Genomic DNA, 18,120 nt, shown 5'->3' with positions numbered 1-18,120 from the left:
GCCTCCTCACCCATGCCCTGCAACAGACCCCCAAAGGATGCTCCAATACTGGCTGGTCTCTTGTGGTCCCCGTCCCTCTGGTTTGGCCAGGCGTTTGCAATGATGCAAAGCCAGGAAGAGTCCCCAGCCGGAGGCTCCTGGAGCTTCTCTAAACAGTCCCGGACTCTCCTGGGCTGCTTGCCACGGTGGCTGCCAGATGGCCACACTCCCAAAGCTTTCATCACCAGAAGCAGCAGGTCCAGGACAAGCTCTCCCCACCAAGGAGGGGTTCACTCCCTGGGCACCTCCACCTCGGCCGGTGATAACTGACCTCCAAACACCATCTGAGCCAAAGGGAGACAATTTCTAACTTCTATCAGCAAAGCAGGCAGGAGCTGCCTGCAATTCATCCTGCCGACACAGCAGCGTTGCAACAGCCTTAATTCCTCAGGGTGCATTAGCTGGCACAGGAGACCAGCATTTGGTGTAATAAGGACCAGGTTTGGCTTCTTTCTCACCCCTCAGTCATTTCCTACTCTCTGCCCTGGGCTGGTGACTCTGCTGACCTGTCCCCCCTGACAGCAGCCTTGTTTTTTCTGACATCTTTGTGTCACCCTGTGCTGAGGCTGCTCTTTGAGTCCATCAACTGGTTCATGTGCAAGCCAACCTTTCCCCAACTTTGGGCTGTGCTCAAGCCCTGCTGGGGGTGAGGCGCTCACGTCAGTGGGGTTGGATGTTGGATGGATGGCTGCAGCCATCGTGCATCCGTCTTGCATCTCTGAGATGCCCAGGAAGAGCAGGAGCTGCAGTGCCTGGAGATGGAGCAAGTCCCGCAGCTCTCGGTGAGGGAGCTGGATGCCCACCATGGGGGAGGACGGAGATGGGGCCCGTCTCTTCTTGCAGAAGGTTACTTTCCCAACCTTACCGTGGAAGATGATGCCTTTTGTCTTGGGCTTAACTGGGAGTGTCAGCTCCACCAGCAAAGACGTGGGAACAGCATGTTTGTCCCTGTTTCTCAGCCATACCTTCCAGAAGCCGGTGGCCTGGTGTGAGCATTCCTCGCCTGCCGTTCTTGCATACCCCTGTGGTCCAACACATCTTATTCCCACCTCTACCTTCAAGCAGTGCTGGACCTGCAAACACCAAAGCCCTCCGAGCTTCTGGGGACAACCTGCCTCTCCTCACCCACTCTCAAGGTTTGCAGGTCCAGGAACAAGAGTGGGTAGGTGCGTGCATGGTCCAGTGTCAGTCACTGGTGACAGAACGACAGTGTTGCCGGCTGTCATGGAACCCTGGGACCCCGTTCAGGGTGCTCGCCCATGAGGTGTCTTGCAGCAGGGCGGTGAGTCAAGCACCCCGGGGCTGGCTTCGTGTTGCTCTTGCATTAGAGCCGAGATGAGGAGAAGGGAATTGCCAAGATGCAAGCCCCAGACTTGGGGATGCAGGAGTGGAAGCTGGGCAGCCATGCTTGCTCCTGTGCCCAACAACGCCGTTAGCTCTCGCCCCTTGCATTACACCCTCGTCCAGACCCTGGCTTTACCTTGTTCAAGGAGGCAGGCATCCAGCCTCTTATTTTTGCACAGTCCGGTGTTTCTATGAGCAGGGCTGCCCAACACTGAGCTTCATCCCTATCCCCTCCTGCCATCCTCCTCTCTGCCCCCCCTGGACTCGTTGCCCTTTTCCAGAATATCTCTCCAGGTTTTCCCTTACCCTCCAGGACATCACAGGGCTTCTGCAGCTCCATGGCAATTGCTGGTGGGGCTGGACCTTTGTGCTCGTGCTCCTAGGGAAAACACAGCTTGTGGAGGATACAGGCTTGTGGGCTGTGGACGTGCATGGACCGCGGTGAGCTCCCCAACGGGATGCTCTTCACAGCCTGCACTGGAAAAACCAGACAAGGGTCAACTTTTCCATTCGACTGGAGATTTCTCCAGCCAAGCTAGCTGACCGGGCCAGCATTCCGCCTGCAGCCGAGGAAGGGAAAGCCCCAAGACACATCCATTGACCCCGCCAGCCAACCTGCAGACTGAAAGTAATCTGCAGGCCCAGAAACACCCAGAAAATGTGCAACTCTGGTTTAACCCTTCCTTCCCCATGCACAAGCTCTTTCATTTCAAGGCTCCTTTGGTCCTTCAGGGCAGACATCCTGGGAAAGGTGACTGCGGGAAGTCTGGGCTGCTGGGTCCAGATGCCAAGGAATTGCCATCGCCTCTCTGCTTTGCCCTGGCTTGCCTGGACGCGCGTGCTGCTGGGACCATGCATGGGGCTGGAGTTAGAAACCTGGGAGATGCCAGGTGTCAAAATGTGGTCCCCATCGAGCACGGCCACCCACTGCCTTGCAGGGAACCACCAAGCCAGGCTTCGCATTGCGGGGCAACTGGTGGTCCTGGGATGGACATGGTGCTGGGAGCTGCAAGGAACCCACATCCCATCTCTTAGCTGGCTGCACAGCTTGAAACATTATTTAGGTATGATGGGGACTTTTATTTTAAGCAACCCATTCATCTGCATGGCGAGACTGAAAAGAGCAATTAATGCAGCAGTGCTCTGGCCCCTCGTAGCCCAGCCATATTTGGGGCAAGGCTGGGGGGGCTTTGGCTTGTGGCTCCGTGCTGTGGTTCCATGGTGTCCCAGCTGGGGCATGGACCTGCCAGGGGCTGCAAGGCTCCCCCACACTGGTACCCTCCAAACGTGGGAGCTTTTAGGGGCTGCGATCTCCCCTGCACCCCATAGCTTCATCCAGGCCTGCTCAGAGCGTTGGGAAGGTCATTGCTAAAACTGTTCTGTGCGCATACAGAGATGCTCTGGGTGGAGAGATGGTGGTCCTCACCCCTGGGGTCTGTCAGCTCTGCTTCCTTCAAAGACATCGTCCCCAAACCCCTGCTCACAGCCCAGCAGCAACTGGGTGTGGGTTGGGAACCGCCAGAGCAGATCACCATCTCCACCACGAGGCCACCACAGCTTCCTTCCATGAGGGATGCTGTCCTGCTTCTGCGTCACGGCTGTACGTGGCTAGTCCTGCCCCCATCCATGTGGGGAAACTGAGGCACGGAGAAGGTTATGATTAGCCCAAGGTTTGGCAGCATGGGCTGGTTTAAGCCCCAACAGTCCTGGGGAAGATCAAGATACCTCCCCTGTGGCTGCTGGGGTCACGGAGCTCCCAGAGGCCAGGACAGGGGACACAGCCAGCAACTCCTATGGGACACACAGGACAGAGGGAAGGGCAGGTCCCCTCTGGGGCTGCCTGCAGGATCCGTGGGGCAGCATGAGCCAGACCCTGAGCTCAGCCTGGGTGTCTGCACCCTGTTGGAGACAGACATGGCGTTCCCTGCTCATAGGGATGCTCTGGCTTACGTCCCTCCGGGAGGAAGGGGCATCTTCCAGCCTGGCACCTCCAGGGTCGGCAGCATCGGGGGGCAGCCAGGGCTCCTTCCTCCCCCCGGGGCCAGTGCAGGGAGTGAATCCAGGCTGCTGCATGAAGAAGAAAAGGGAGTGCAGCCTTGCATACAAAAATACCTCTATTGCTCACTCTGCTGTCCATGGCCCTCGCCTGCCCGTAGCCGACATGGGCTGCCGGCTGCCTTGCGGTGCCAGACCTGGTGCCCACAGCCGGCGGCACGGCCGAGCAGAGGCTGCTCTCGGCTGGCTCCAACACAGCCCTGTGCCCAGTGCTACTGGGAGCAGAGCCACGGGGCTGCCCCCGCCACCGGCAGACAGGCTGCGGCATCCCTCCTCCGGTGCCCCTCCGGCCCTCCGGCCGTCCATCCCGGTCAGGACTCCAGGTCGTGGGAAAGCCGCAGCAGCTCCTTCTGGCTGTCGATGGCTTTCAGGTGCTGCAGGTACGCCCAGGTGGAGACGGGGCTTCGCACGCTCAGGGACTGCTCCGAGCCTGCCAGGGAGAGCTGAGATCAGGGCTGGGCTCACTGATCCCCCTCCATCGCCTCTGGCTCAACTTGCCAACCCTCTCCATCACCGCTGGCTCATTTCATGGATCCCCCTTCACTGCCTCTTGCTTGACGCACTGATCCGCTTCCACTGCTGCTGGCTTGGCTCAATCCCCTCCATCACCTCTAGCTTAGCTCATCGAACCTCTGTATGACCTCCAGCTTGGAGGATGCCTCTTTATCGCCTCTTGCTCAGCTCATGGATCCCCTCCATCACCTCTCCCCTGGCTCACAAATCCCCTTCCATCCCGCCTCCATTGGCTGATGGATCCCCTCCATCCCTTCTCCCTCAGCTCAACGGATCCCTTCCATCACCTCCAGGAACCCACTGGAGCTGAAGGAGCAGGAGCAAGCGGGGACAGACTTGCTCCCTAACAACTAGAGTGCTTCAGACATGCTGGAAGCACTCCGTGACTCTCTTCAGGACGAGGAGTTGCTGACTGGTGCCTCCAGCCAGCAGCGTGCAACCCACGGGCTTGCACCACTCAGCAGAGGGAGCTCAGCCTCCATGCCTGGGTACTCCGAGGCATCGACAGCATCTGGACCAGTTTTCACCCACTGTAGCCAGGCTGATGCCCTCAGGATGTCCCCACAGGACACCCCCCCCCGCAACAAGGACGGTGGGTACACGCTCCCCTGGGCTGGCCTCATCCAGCCCCACGTAGCCCCGAGGGGTGGGGGTCTCCCGGTGCAGGGGTGGGGGTCTCCCAGTGCAGGGGTGGGGGTCTCCCAGCGCAGGGGTGGGGGATGGATGGGCAAACCCCAGACGTACATGTGGAGATCCTGATGGCCTTGGGGTCCTCTGGCCGGTGCGGGGAGCGATTTCGCAGCGGGGAGAGCGGAGCTGGGTGCAGACAGAGAGCAGGAGCTCAGCCCCATCCCAAAGGAGTGCTGGTGCCCAGCCCCATCCTTGCCCCCAGCCGGGAACACTCACCATGTGCGTGGCCCCGGCAGCGCTGCAGGACACGCACGGTCTTTGCCATCATGTGCTGTGGGCAATGCACAAAGGTCACTTGCTGTCACCTGGCCCCACTTTGCTCCCAGGCTGGTAAAACACAGTCCCCTCTGGCTTCAGCGGCGGCTGCAGCTGCCCCGTGCCCCCCAGGGATCCTGGCTGCTGGGGGGTCTGCGCTAATGCCGCGGGGATGCTCTGGATCTGCATCCCAGGGGATGGGGGGACAGCAGGTCCCCTAAAGTGGGGGTCCGTGGGGAGCCAACCCGCCCCACTCACCATCTTCTCAAAGTTGATGAGGTTCTCGGCCAGCGTGCGATTGCCCTCGTGGATGAACGTCATGTCTGGGGAGGGGCATTTAGAGATCAGATTTGGCTTCCTGCTCCCTGGGGAGGGCTGGATGTATCCAAAGGGGTCCCCGCCACCCCAGCCCAACCCATTCCCACCGGCACCCCCAGCAAAGGCCCGCCAGCTTCCAAGCTGAGGTACCCACCTTTGAGGAGAAGGGGCACGAAGGGGATGATGGGGGGGCTCAGCTTGGCGACGGCCAGGCGATAGACCCTGTGGTTCCATGACGGGTCCTGGGGACGGAGCGGGACCTCAGCGCGGGGCAGGCAGGGGACACAGCCCTGGCTGCTGCCTGCCACGGGTGCAGGGGAAAAAAGTGGGGGGGCCAGCGCTTCCACGGCACCCCTGTGACTTTGCAACTTTTGGGAAGCAGGGGCAAACCCTACCAGGAAGGGGGATACGGGGAGGGAAGGGGCTGCGCTCACCAGCATCCGCTCCAGCGCCGAATGCAGCTTCCGGATCTTGTGGGGCAACCTCTGCGCAGAGAGAGGGTCACCGGCGCTGGCACCCCGGCTTTCCCACCCCCAGAGACCCCCCCCAGCTCTCCCAGAACCTTCTGCTTTCCACCCGCCTCATTCCACCTCCGTGGGCTCTGCAACACCGCCTGCTCCGGGTGCCCATGAGCAACATGTTCGGAGCCCGTTGCCATTCCAGTATGGGGTATTTTGGCCCCTGGCTGGGTCTAACCAGACCCAGGGACTGATCCTGGCCCCCTGCCCGGTGGGAAATGTGCTCCCTGCCCTTAGCAGCTCCCTTGCTCAGAGCTTATGGGTGCAGGCTCTGCCTGGACCCCAGCACCCGGGCCACCCTTGCCCGCTGCCCAAGCCAGGGGACCCCGATCCATCACTGCAGACCACGGAGGACCTCACAGGGCTGGCAGCAGCCCGAAGGCGGTTACCTCCCAGGTCTTGGCCAGGCGGCTGACGGCCGTGTTGCTCACACCAAACATCACCGCGAAGAAGGAATTCAGGTTCTTCTGCTCCTTGAGGCTGCAGGCAGGGACAGAGTCAGGCAAGAAGGTCACCACCGGCTCTGTCCTCGCAGGACCGGGATGCAGGCGGTGAGGCACTCACTGTGCAGCCAGCTTGATGAACTTGCGGAGGAGCTGGGCTCGCCTGCCCACCTCGGGGCAGAGGCACAGCTCCGTGGCCACCCAGTACTGCAGCTCGTTGAAGCGCCGCATGACCCGCTCCAGGTTGGCCGTGGTCACGTCGTGAAACTTCTGCGGCCCGACGATGTAGTGGATCATTTCCACCTGCGAAGCCCAAGGCGGCAGCTGAGGGGTATCCCGAAAGCCACCCCGGAGGTGTCTCCCGCTGCAGTCTGGGCGCTGGCCCTACCTGGTGGATGCTCTTGAAGAGGTTCCAGTCGTAGTCGGTGAGATGGCTGGCCAGGTCCTTGGAGCTGATGAGGTCCAGGGTCTCTGAGGAGCCGACATGGGGTCCCAGTTGCTCGGGGTGGGGGGTCTGTGTGCAGGAGAGGATGCCTGACCCCTCCTGCCTTTAGCCACCGCAGCAGGGAGGGCAACACCAGCCCTTCCCCGGGGGGGAGAGAAGCAGGGATGGACGGACACCCTCAACCCTGAGCTGCTATGGAAGCACTGCAGCCCCAAACCCCGCTCAGGGGGCCAGCCTGGTGCTGCCCATCCTGGGGACCCCCCCACCCGGTGCTCACCAGGCTGCCCAGCTCCTCCACGCTCACGGCGAAGAGCCTCTCATTGAGCCCCAGCGCTGTGAACACCCCCACGGCATCCAGCTGCAGCCCCACTTTATCTGCGGGAGAGAGGACGGTCGGTGCCAGGATGGAGAAGGGGCCAGATCCTGGCTGGGCACGGGGCAACTGTCACCATGGCGCAGTGGCAGCCTATGCATGGTGGCATCCCTGGAAGAGCCCGCTCACCTCCAGCCGAATTCACCTTCACCAGGATGTGCTCCCCATCCCGGCCGAGCCGGGGGGCGAGGGACCGCAAGACATCCCGCACCGAGGCGTTGACGGGCAGCACCGTGATCAGGCACGAATGGTCCGGTCTGTAGATCTCGTAGGGCACTACGGCGGGGGGGAGAGGGCTTTAGTGTCCCAGATGCCAGGGAGGGGACAGTCCCCACCGTGAGAAGCCGTACCTTTGTCCTGGGCTCTTAAGGCACAGCTGCTGTTCAAAATTGCCTCCTCCTGGCTTGTGAGCCAGTTCCCTGAGCTCCGAGCCTGTGGCCAAGGTGGAAGAGAGCAGGGAGGATGCCTCCCCACCGGCCACCCCTCCTGCTGGGGGTCCCCAGAGGGCAGGGGTGACCCAGCTTTCCACTACCCCCCCCCCAACCCTGGCACCCCCCCAGGGCCACCGCTACCTTGGGCTGGGGAGAAACGCTGCCGTCTCCGTTCTCCAGCCTGCAGAGAGAGGAGCAAGACAGTGTTAGAGCCCCGCAGCCCACATCTGCGCTGGAGACAGAACGGGGTCCTGCAGCCCCCAAGGCCCCCCGAGCATCCCTGCCCCACAGGGGAGTCCTGGCAGCATTTGACACCCTCCCTGTGGCTGGAAAAATCCCATGCTGGGGACAAGGTGGCCTGAGAGCTGCTGGCATCCCCCCAGTCTTGGCAATCATTGCTTTGTTGGCTGAAAGCTCAGCACCATGAAAAGTACAAACTCCCCGCCCCGGGTACGAGGAGTGCAGGACCCAGGGACACGGGCATCAGCAGTGGCATGGGGGGACAAAGCCAGGCTTTGTTTCGGATGGGGACATCCCTCCTTCCCTGGGGGACTCACGCTCGGGGCCGCCGGCGGTCCTGTGCTTGCTCCTGGACCAGCCCACCCAGGCGAGGGTCCTGGCTCGCCAGGTCCGCGAGGTTCTGTGGGAGGAAGATGCCCAGCGGTCAGCGTGGGGTGGTCACAGCCAGACCCCTCTGGGGACATTCTCCCCCCCCTCTCGGCCCCACTCCTGGTACCTGCAGCAGAGCCGTGGTGCTGCGGTCGCCCTGCAGCAGCCGCCCGTAGAGCAGCACCCACTGGCTCACCAGCCTCAGGATCTTCCGTCGCTTGTGCAGGGAGTAGGTGGCCTTCTCCTGCTCCGAGCCCTCCAGCGGCTCCGCACGGAAACTGGGACCAGTCAAGGGCACCAACACGGTTGGTGGGGAGCAGGTGGGGACCCCCGTACGTGTGCAGCCAGGATAGGATGGGAGATAGGGGTATGCCCTGTGCCCAAGAGCCTGGGGGATTTGGGGCCCCCCTGGCCAACGCCTGAGGTCCCACCAGGGTGACAGGGACCAAGCTGAACGTTCTGGTCCCTGGAAGGGGGGGATGCATCACGTAGCATGGAGCCCGGTTCCCCCCCAAATCCAGCCACAGAAGGATATTGGTGCAGCAGAGCTCTGCAGAGCTGTGAGGTTGGCATGAACACGGTGTAAGTCAGCAGGAAATCCCCCAGCAGTGTATCTGCAAGAGATCAGGCCACCATCATTCACCCTTCGTGGTGTCCAGCAGGTTGGGGACATGGTGATCACAGCCAGGCAGTGCGGCTGACCGGGAAAGGGTCACCCATGCCCTGCGTGGGGTTGCCCTGTGGTGTCCCCCACCACAGTGACCATGCTCATTGCAGGTAATTTTTTGCTCCTAAACACCATGGAGAGGGCTGGCAAGGTTGCAGGCTTTGGAGGATGAAAGAAAATTAAATCACTTCTAGTGCAGCCCTCACAGTGAGTTAACTCCAGCGCAGCAGGTGATGAGGGCAGCACGGCAGCTCTTATTTTTTACCCACTGGGGACATCTCCTGGTTCCCGTCTCACCCAGTTTTGCTCCTCTCCAAAGGCAGAGGGAGATGGTGGGATGTGGGAGAGGAGATGCTCTCGGCCCTGGAGCTGCCTCCCTCTCCTAGTCCCAATGGGGGATTTTAGGATGAGAGGAGAAGCTTTTTGGGGTTGAATACTGGGAATAAGGCAGCCCCACTCGGTGCTGGTCCCTCCACTGGCACCCTGTCCGCAGCCCCCTGCCCATCTCAGAGTGGCTCTGGGACATGGTCCCCAAAGCAGGGAGGAGATCCCCCACCTACCCATGGGGTCATAGAGCGTGGCATCCAGCCTCATGAACTCCAGCAGATGCTCCAGGATTTTCTCCGGCGTCCCAGCCATCACAAAGTACCTGGTGGGCAGAGCACCGGCCACATCAGGGAAGCGGCACCCCAGTTCTGGGCTTGGCCACCATGCTGGGCCACCCAACACAAGTGGTCAGCATGGCCTGGCATCCCTGTTTCCCCTCCAGGGACATGGTCCTCCCAGTAGACTCCTCCAGGGGAAGCCAGAAAGCAGCAGAGGAGGCAGGGGGACAGGCAGCATCGGCTTTGGCTGTATTTATGGCTGCAAGGAGGGATGGGGACAGGCTGCTGTCACCTGCTGCTCCGTGCCGTGGCTGACTGGCTGCTGCCACCTTGCAGGTTCTTCTGCAGGACGAGCACCACCTTCCCGTGCTCCTTCAGGCGCATGGTGTTGGCCTCCACATCCTAGAGAGAAAAACCAGCCATCAGCCCAGCTCGGCGCAACGCCTGGCTGGCTGGTTGCACCCCAAAACCCCATATTGGCATGCAGAAAAGCATCCTCTCCTCCAAACACCATGGAGAGGGTGCGTGGTGCGTCCCGGCTTGGACCCGGCGCCGTGTGAGCCCCCTGCTCACCTTGAGGATGTGGTTGAAGTCCTGCTTGTCCACGCGGAGGAAGTGGCAGTTGTCCTCTCGCAGGATGATGGTGGCCGCGCGGGGCGCGTCGTTCACCAGCGCCAGCTGCCCAAAGTCGTCCCCTTCGTGCAGGGTGGCCACCAAACCCTGGGTCGAGGGGAGCAAGGATGGTAAGGGATGGGGTGGGAGCCCCCGTTCTTACTGGGGGACAGTGACATGGGGTGTCTGGAGACCCTCGCTGTGCAGGGACGCACCTACCTTGCCATGGGTGACTACATTCACCGAGCCCTTCCAGATGATGTACCACGATGTGCCTTTGTCTCCTTGGCTGAACACTGCAGGGGAAACGGCAGCATCCAGCAGTTGAAGAGGGGGAGCCACAAGCATCCCTCTTCAGCCCCCCTGTCCTGAGCTCCCAGCCCAGGCGAACGCAGCGAGTGCTCCAGTCCCCTCCATCCCTAGTCCACGAAGAGACATCAGGAGCATCCACACTGATGGCAAAGGCTCCAGCCATCCTCCCCGGGCTGGGGACTTTTTCCTGGGGGACCAGCCAGCCCTGCATGGCTCCTGGGGCACACGATACTCACACACGGTGCCTGCTCTCTGGTGCGACTCGAACATCAGCACGGACGCCAGCTCCCGCTTCACCTGCGGCAAGAGGGTCACCTGCCATTAGGGTCACTCCAGCCCGGAGCTGAGCGAGGAGGGGACACGCATGGGCATGGGGGACAAGGTGGGAAGGGTGCCCAGGGATGCTCAGAGAGGGCCAGGAGAGGATGCCCAGATGGGAAGCGATGGGATGCGGGAGGATTTGGGGACCAGGTGCAGGTTAGGGAGGACATACACGCTGTGGGGGAAGCAGGGCACAGCCACACTCACCGAGTTGGAGAGATGAGCCACAGCTTTGATGTGGAGGAGCTCCTCAAATATGAGCTCCAGCTCATCCTCTGTGCGCTGGGCAGGCCTGGAAGGGGAGCGGGGGGTGAGCAGCCATCTGTACCCCCTCTGCCCACCCCGTCCCGGGGCACAGACACCCCTCTCCAGGCATGGAGACCCCTGCCCTGGCCGGGCAGCCTCTTTCTCCACCCCATATGACAGTCATGGAAGAGATGCTCAGGTGACCCCATCCACAGCAGCCCCTTTGGTGCTCCAGACCCCCATGGAGCGGGGTCGAAATGAGCCTCATGTCCCCCCGCTGGCCCCTGGGGAGCACCCAGTCACTCACGGCTTGCGCAGGGCCATGGTGAGCAGCGCGTCGGGACCCAGCTGGGCCAGGAAGGCCAGTGCCTCCAGCAGCTCCTCCGCATCCCGAAGCCCAGCGCTGGGCTCGGGGCTCAGCTCCAGCTCGGCAAAACGGTAAAACTGGGTGTCCTTGTCCTGAAAATGCCACTCCTGCTTCACTGCGGGGGGGGGAGAGCGCCATGAGCTCAGCCGTGCACCCACGGGAGACCCACGGGGAACCACGTGCACCCGTGGGAGACCCCAGCATCCCCCAGCGTGCCCATCTCGCCTTGCGAGACCCCGCCGCCACGCAGGGGGCTGCCACCGCCCACCCTCACCGTGTGTCAGGACGCCTCCATCCACCAGCACCTGGCAGATGCCGATGGCTTGGCTGCGCGTCTGGACGGCGAGCCCGGCGCTCAGCAGCCAGTCCACCAGCTCTTTCCCGGAGCAGCACTGCCTGCAAGGGGAGAGGGCGTGAGAATCGCCCCCGAAATGGAGCTGTGGCACCCGGCACCCTGGGTGAACCCCTCCCTGGGATGGGCAGGAGAAGTCCTGCTGTCCTCGGAGGGCTGCCGGGGTCCTCGGCAGCCCGCGGTGCCCCCCAGCGTGGCAGGGGTGCTGGCCATCCCACCTGTGATGCCGCAGGTGATGCTTGTGGTCCCGGATGAGGCCAGGGCGAGTGCTGGTGAGGTGGATGAAGAGGAGCTTCCCGGCTCGCCAGATCTTCTCCGAGGATGCCTGGGGATGGAAAGGGATTATACGGCTTGCAGGGGAAGCGGGGAGGGCACGGGTGGCATACCTCGCACGGTCAACTGTGCCCCCAACGCCTTGCCAAGGTGCAATACACCCGCATGCCCACCCCAGCATCCCGGGATCTCCATCACCCACCCCTGGGAACAACTGAGCCCAAGGGATCGAGCAGCCCAGAGCCGAGCCCAGGACTCCATGGAATGGGGGTGCTCTGGCCCCCCACCCCTCACAGCCTTCAAGGCATGTTTCTCCACCCCCCACCCTCCCCAAACTCATGTCCTTGTAGGTTTTCCCAGCCCACCCACCTGGGTAAGGCTGTGTCCGTAGTCCAGGGTGGATTCAGTGTCCAAAAGTGGGGTCTGGAAAACCAAAAAGAAGGGGGTTGGTGGCTGGGTGGGCTCTGCCATGCGCCCCCCTCACCCCACACACCCCAGGGGAGCTCCTGCCTCCCCCAAGGCACAGTTCATCCTCAGCTCTTTACCAGGCGAGGAGGCAAGCATCCCTGCATGCTCACCAGCACCGATCTCCTAAAACCGTGGCAAAGCCTTTACTCTGCCCCATCCTTGCTAAAAGCACACGTGTGTACCGGGGACCAAACCCCCAGCAACCCCCCGCGGTTATGTTTAACTTCAGAAAGGGAAGTGCATTCAAATAAGGGAGCTGGGAGATAAAAGAAGGAAGTGAAAAGTAAAATCTTTGCAAACAGGGATCAAAGACATCGTATTTGAGACATGGAGCTTGCCACTGGAGGAGAAGGACTTCAGAAAGACCTGGGGAAGCTGGCGCAGCCTCAGGGGAGGGAGAGATGTCTAAAGCCTGGGGGTTTTCCTCCAGCTTTGAAGCTGGGACCAAACAAAGAGGACAGAAAAGATCCCAAACTCCCTCAGGTTACAGGAACAACCCAAGAAAGGCTTGGAAAGGTGGAGGATCAGCTTGCAGAGGACACCAAGGACAGGACCCATGGCCAGCCTGTCCCACGGCAGATGATGGGGAGCAAGAGTTCTTGCAGAGGACAAGGGTGGCAGAGAGCCGAGGAGCACGTGCCCAAATCCTTCCCTGCAGGCAATGTGTCCGGGGACTGGTCTCAAATAACAGCACGGCCAGAAAAACTTATGCAATAAATCCTGAAAAATCAGCTGTAATAAACCATCGGGACGTGAGGTCCCTGGTGCCCAGAGGAGCACGGCAGCGAAAGAGCCGAATTGCTATGGGTGATGTGTAACCTCGTGCTTCCCTTGGTACTGAAGGGCTGGTGAATATGAAGCTGTTTTTCCAAAGGATTTTAGGGGAGATCCTGGAAACAATGGATCAGCAAGGCAAAAAGTCACTGAGCACATGCTGGGTATGGAGAAACAGCAGTGGGTAAAATTCAATAGGGACATGCCTAAAATAAAGCGTATTAGAAGAAAACAAGCCCAAATTTCCCTCGCTTGTGGTCAGAGGCTCTGAGCTCAAGCAGGAGCCCGTGGCGGTGACTGAAAATGTGAACTCAGGCCTCAACAGCTGTAAAAAAATGCAAATAGTGGGATGGGTGTCAGTAGGAAGAGAGCAAAATAGCAAACCACACTGATCCACAGCACAGCTGGTTCACCGGCAATTCAGTATTCCCTTAGCCTAAAGTACAAATCCACTCCCTTTGGGGATGGAAAACCCCCATCACCCACCAAGTTTTTGCTCTATTTAACTTAAATCCGCACGTGGTGAGTTGATCCAATGCTGTTTTCTAAACTGGCTCCTCTTTAATGCCTTCACTGTTTACCGATCCTAAAATAGCATCCCCCTTTTTGGCTCAGGGAGTCCCTCCCAGAGCGATCCGTCATCAGAGCATCAGGAATAGCTGGGGACCGTCTCCATCAGCAGCACATGCTGTGGTCTGAGCCACGGCCCCGCAGCGGGTCCCCGCTCTCCGGGATGGACCGGCTGCGACAACCACGGCACAACCCAGCATCGGGTTCAGCTCCGCTGGGAGCGATGCTGATCCCTGCCGGGCTACACTTGAGTCCTCAGCTTCTCCACGACCTCTCATCCCTTTGGATATTCCCCATCAGCAGGTGCTTTTTAGTCCTTGTGTTCATTTTTTCTCCCAGTTTTTTTCCCCTGGGGAGGGATTGCTCCAGGGAAAAGCAGAGCAACGAAGGGATGAGCCATTACCCACCCCAGCTGCAGCCCTCATCCCGGTGCAAAGCCGGCCGCGCTCCCATCCAGGTGCTGCCCAGAGGGATGAGGGCTTCCGCATGGCCGTGGCCCTGAATAAACAACCTTTCATCTCGGCTTCTCTGCTGCATAAATCATGGGCTGGGGGAAGCTGAGAGCACCCGTCAGACCTGTTCTCCACGCGCTGCCCTGGCCGAGGCAGTTAATGCACTTTGAGCATTAACCCCGAGACAGGGTGAGGGCCATCCTTCCTTGGGGTGTCTTCACCTGCACGGGGGTCATCTGGAGGGGAAGTTTTTGTGGTCCCCCCTGTTTATTTCTGGCTGTAAGGGGTCTGCAGCACTCTGGGCTGGCCATGGAGGTGGTGGGCACTCGAAACACGGCATCTTCTGGGCCAGATCCTCCTCAGATCTGCTGGCTCTGGGCTGGCTGGGAAGGTTTGAGCAACCCCAGCAAGAGGGACGGTCCGGATGAAAGCCTCAATTAAGGAAGCCAAGGGGAGGAGTAATTAGCTGCAGAAACCTTCCTTGCAAATGAATTCAAGGACAAACGCACCCACCAGGAGCTGAGGGGAAACCAAAGAGCCCTGGCATCTCCTGGCCCAGGCAGGAGGGTGATGGAGGTGGACACCCGGTGGGTGCTCAGGTGGGTGCTCTGCCCTGCGCTGCCTGCTTGCCCGTCCCAAACCCTGCCTGCTTACACCCTGCCCGGTTCAGGCTGCTCCTTCATTTCCTCCAGCCCTTTCCATACCCCCAGGGCTTCCCCATCCTCCTCTGGCCAGCCCGGATGGCTCGAGCAACCAACCTGCCCCCAGCAGTTTGCAACTGGCGTAGGAGAAATTTGGGGAGCGGACGGAAAACAAGCGGCTCGGCGAACGCAGCAGGTCCCTGGGGACGCTCCCGACCCGGCCACGCTGCCGCTGAGGCTGGGACACCGTGACTTACTCATTCTGCAAACTTTCCTGAGCCTCGTGACTGCCCCGTGGAACAGGAAACGCACCGGCAATTGCAGAGCAAATGTTTGCAAATAGGAGCCAGGCTGTGGCCAGAGTGTGGAGCTACCTCCCGTGGGACCTGGAGGTCCATGTCACCCCCTTGGGTGCAAGCAAAATCTGCTCCAGTCCCCAAACAGCCTTTTCTGTCATCCTGTAAGTGAGGTCTGTCCTTGAGGCAGAGAGCCAGGACGTGCCATGGTCCTGCTCCAAGCTGCGCTCACAAGGACACTGAAGGAGACTGAGAAAAACCCTGCCTAAGGATGAGTGCTCGGAGCGATTTCTCCCTCCTGGGGTTTTCTCATTGCCAGACCAGGTCTGAACCACATGCAAAAATCTCATGGCTGGCCCCAAAAACCCCTTCCTGAAGCATCCTTGCTCCCCAGCTCCTGGGTCCAGACCCACAGGATGCCCTCCCCACCCTCAGCCCTTGCCTAATTGTCACAGCAACACGGCTGCCATCTCCAAACAGCTTCCTAAGGAGTTGCCTCTTTCCATCTTCCTGCTTATGGGACACGCGGCTGCTGAGATCCTGCCTGTCTCCAGAAATCCGGCAGCAGCGGGCGGCCGGCCAAGGTCGGCAGCGACCGTTCCGCGCTCACGCGCCGCTTTTGTTTGGAATCCCAAGGAAAACAACAGGAGTTATTTCAGGCTTTACGGCTCCGGAGAAAGTCCTCGCCCATCCGCAGCCTCAAAAGACACGGCAGCCAGCCAGGGGCTTGCTGTCCCCCCGGGAGCCTCGTCGGGGAGGGGGGCTTGGGGGACCCGCTCTGTCCCATCCGTCCTCTCCAGGGACGCAGTGACAGCCGGCACAATGGCACTTGTACTCTGGGAAGGGTGAAGGACGGAGCTGCTTGGGGACACCGGGCTGCGATATCCCGCTGATGCCAGCGAACGGGAGCCTGGGCTGGAGCCTCGTAGCAAGGAGCAGAGCTGGAAGGGATTTGCTGGCGCTGGGATCAGGCAAACAGGTCCCCAGGAGGGATGAGATGGAGCCAGGATGCGAGGAGGAGCTTCCAGGAGCCGTAGCGACGGGGACAAGGGACAATATTGCTGCTCCAAGGCACAGCCAGACGGTTCCCTGCCATTCACCTCTCCCATACCTGCCCTGAGGAATGGGTGCGCTGGGAGTACCTGCAAAAAGTGGGGAAAACACCCCCTTTCCCTGCAAAGATCACATCCACTCCCCTCAAATGGCCCGTGGTTGTCCCCATGCACAGGGGAGCTACCTGGGGAGGGGACACTCCTGCCACACTGCATCTGCCACTGTGCTGCCAGATTTTTTCAGATTTATCCTAGTCTGGCAGTTTAGCACAGTAATGCTCCAGCCTGCTGCTCTCCCGAGTTCCCTGGCTTTTTGCCACTTAAAAAAACCCTCCCAAAAATTAAGTTCCTAAGAGTACTGGGGAGAAAAAAATCAGGAAAAAGGGGAAAAGAGAAGAAAGCTTTCTTATTTGTGAAGGAGCTTGCATGCTGCATAGAAATGCTGAAAGGGGGGTTGTTGCCTTTAAGTAATTTCACTTTTTTCCTTAAAAATGTTTGTTTCTGGTCAAGCAGTGTGGGAAGGGGAAAGTCACAAAGCTCAGCTGGGGCAGGTGAACAGGCTCCAGGGTCATCTCCCAGCCCAAAGGGGACAGAGAAGAGACCCAGAGTGGGGACCGGGTGCCTTTTGCACCCCAGGGACCCCCAAGAGACCAGCAGCTCCTGGCCAGGGAACAGCACGGACCCAGGGAGGGAGGACGTGATGCCGAGCATCGTCCCGCTGCCAAGCGATAAGTTTCTCTTGTCGAAACACCGTGACCTGGCAGGGAGGGAACGTTTTGAACCCCGCGTGTTGCAGGGCCGCAGGGAAGATCTTTCCTGTTCACACGCTCGGGGTTGGGGTGCGCTGCCCGACCGCCGTGTGCCGGAGCACAATAGCACCGGGCTCATTTCATGCCTGGTTGCCAGCTCTGCCTAGAGAAGGGGTTAGGGCAGGCGGCTGCAAAAATGCCTCGCTCCCTGCACGCTTCGCCTCGCAGGCAGCAAACACGAGGGGGGAGCAGGGCTCGGGTCACAGATCACAACCCGCTGCCAGGCCAGCTGGGAAAGCAGGGAAGGGCCCAGCCCTGCCCTGCAAAGTCCTGCTTAGGAAACGGGGCCGGAGGCAGCGATAAACCCGGGAGACCCCGCTTGGCCCTTGCAGGGGCTTCACCGACCCCCCCCGCAACCGTCCCCCGAAACCCTGCGGCCAGCTAAGCGCAGACCCCCCCGGTGCAAGGAGGGATGCTGAGAGGGGCGGAGGGGACAGCTGGCTGTAAAGGGGGTTCCTCGGTTTGGGGACCGTCCCCCGGGGGCTCTCGGGGTTGGGGGGTTCCGTCCCCCTCCCGCCCGCCCCCTCACTCACCCAGCGGATGCCCTGGATGCGGGGCAGGCTGCTCCCCTCGCCCTCCAGCCGGATCTCGTAGCTTGAGCTCCGGAATAAGTGCATCTTCTTGAGGAGCCCCGAAAGCCGGTTACCGTCAGTGCCGGGTCCCCCGGGGGGCGGCGGTGACGAAGGCGGGGGGAGACGAGAGGACGAAGGCGGAGGGGGACGAACGGCACCGGTCCCCGGTTCCAGCCCGGTTCGTCGCGTTCTTTGCCGGCTCCGGGCTACCGGCACCGATCCCGGGCCGCTCCTCGCCGCCTCCCCGCCCGCTCCGGTTCCGCGCACCTTCATGCGGCGGCGGGGGCGGTGGGGGGGGGCGAAGCCATCGCGGCCGCAGCCCGGTGCTGCTCCGGCTGCGGCGGAGGCTCCGCGGGGGCCGTTCGGGACGGGACGGGACGGGACGGGACGGGCTCGGTGCCGCCGCCGCCGCGCCGGGCTGGGCGCGCCCCGCCCCCGAGCGGGCTGGGACCGGGAACGGGGCCGGGGCACAGGGCGCACCCCGCCCGAAACCCCTCCCCGGGGTCCCACGGTCCGACAGCCCCCACCCCACACACCCCCCCGGCCTCCGGATCGGGACCCTCTGTGCTTTTGGGGACACCCCACACACCCCCCCGGCCTCCGGATCGGGACCCTCTGTGCTTTTGGGGACACCCCACACACCCCCCCGGCCTCCGGATCGGGACCCTCTGTGCTTTTGGGGACACCCCACACACCCC

At 61.2% G+C, this 18,120-nt stretch overlaps 1 protein-coding gene across 2 annotated transcripts; it reads right to left on the bottom strand.

The window, feature by feature from the left end:
* Positions 1-2,960: 2,960 nt before the first annotated feature.
* RAPGEF3 (Rap guanine nucleotide exchange factor 3) lies at positions 2,961-17,832 on the bottom strand. 2 transcript variants are annotated; one of them, XM_069806265.1, is made up of 27 exons: positions 17,384-17,832; positions 12,158-12,211; positions 11,734-11,840; positions 11,438-11,559; positions 11,104-11,278; positions 10,758-10,842; positions 10,466-10,526; positions 10,137-10,213; positions 9,879-10,025; positions 9,598-9,707; positions 9,261-9,349; positions 8,569-8,647; positions 8,161-8,311; positions 7,982-8,064; positions 7,566-7,605; positions 7,344-7,425; positions 7,123-7,269; positions 6,898-6,995; positions 6,564-6,689; positions 6,297-6,478; positions 6,122-6,212; positions 5,649-5,699; positions 5,369-5,456; positions 5,155-5,219; positions 4,858-4,912; positions 4,696-4,767; positions 2,961-3,868 (listed from the first exon to the last, which is right to left on the bottom strand). In XM_069806265.1, the coding sequence occupies exons 1-27, from the start codon at positions 17,693-17,695 to the stop codon at positions 3,750-3,752; spliced, it is 2,868 nt and encodes a 955-aa protein (XP_069662366.1). In that variant the 5' UTR covers positions 17,696-17,832; the 3' UTR covers positions 2,961-3,749. The 2 variants fall into 2 exon arrangements, with proteins under 2 accessions (XP_069662366.1, XP_069662367.1); XM_069806266.1 differs by lacking the exons at positions 2,961-3,868; positions 4,696-4,767 and having other exon boundaries at positions 4,858-4,968.
* Between the last annotated feature and the right edge of the window lie 288 nt (positions 17,833-18,120).

Source organism: Haliaeetus albicilla, chromosome 18 (genome assembly GCF_947461875.1).
Source record: "Haliaeetus albicilla chromosome 18, bHalAlb1.1, whole genome shotgun sequence".
Taxonomy (NCBI): Eukaryota; Metazoa; Chordata; class Aves; order Accipitriformes; family Accipitridae; genus Haliaeetus; species Haliaeetus albicilla.
This window is presented reverse-complemented; position numbering and strand designations above follow the sequence as displayed.

Excerpts from the sequence above, each read along its gene's own strand:
- RAPGEF3 (XM_069806265.1), bottom strand. The coding sequence starts at position 17,695 with ATGAAGGTGCGCGGAACCGGAGCGGGCGGGGAGGCGGCGAGGAGCGGC. Across the intron at positions 8,312-8,568 it reads TGCAGAGCTCTGCTGCACCA|TTTCCGTGCGGAGCCGCTGG; the intron begins ATATCCTTCTGT and ends GACTGGTCCCAG. Across the intron at positions 5,700-6,121 it reads GCCTGGCCAAGACCTGGGAG|AGGTTGCCCCACAAGATCCG; the intron begins GTAACCGCCTTC and ends CTCTCTGCGCAG.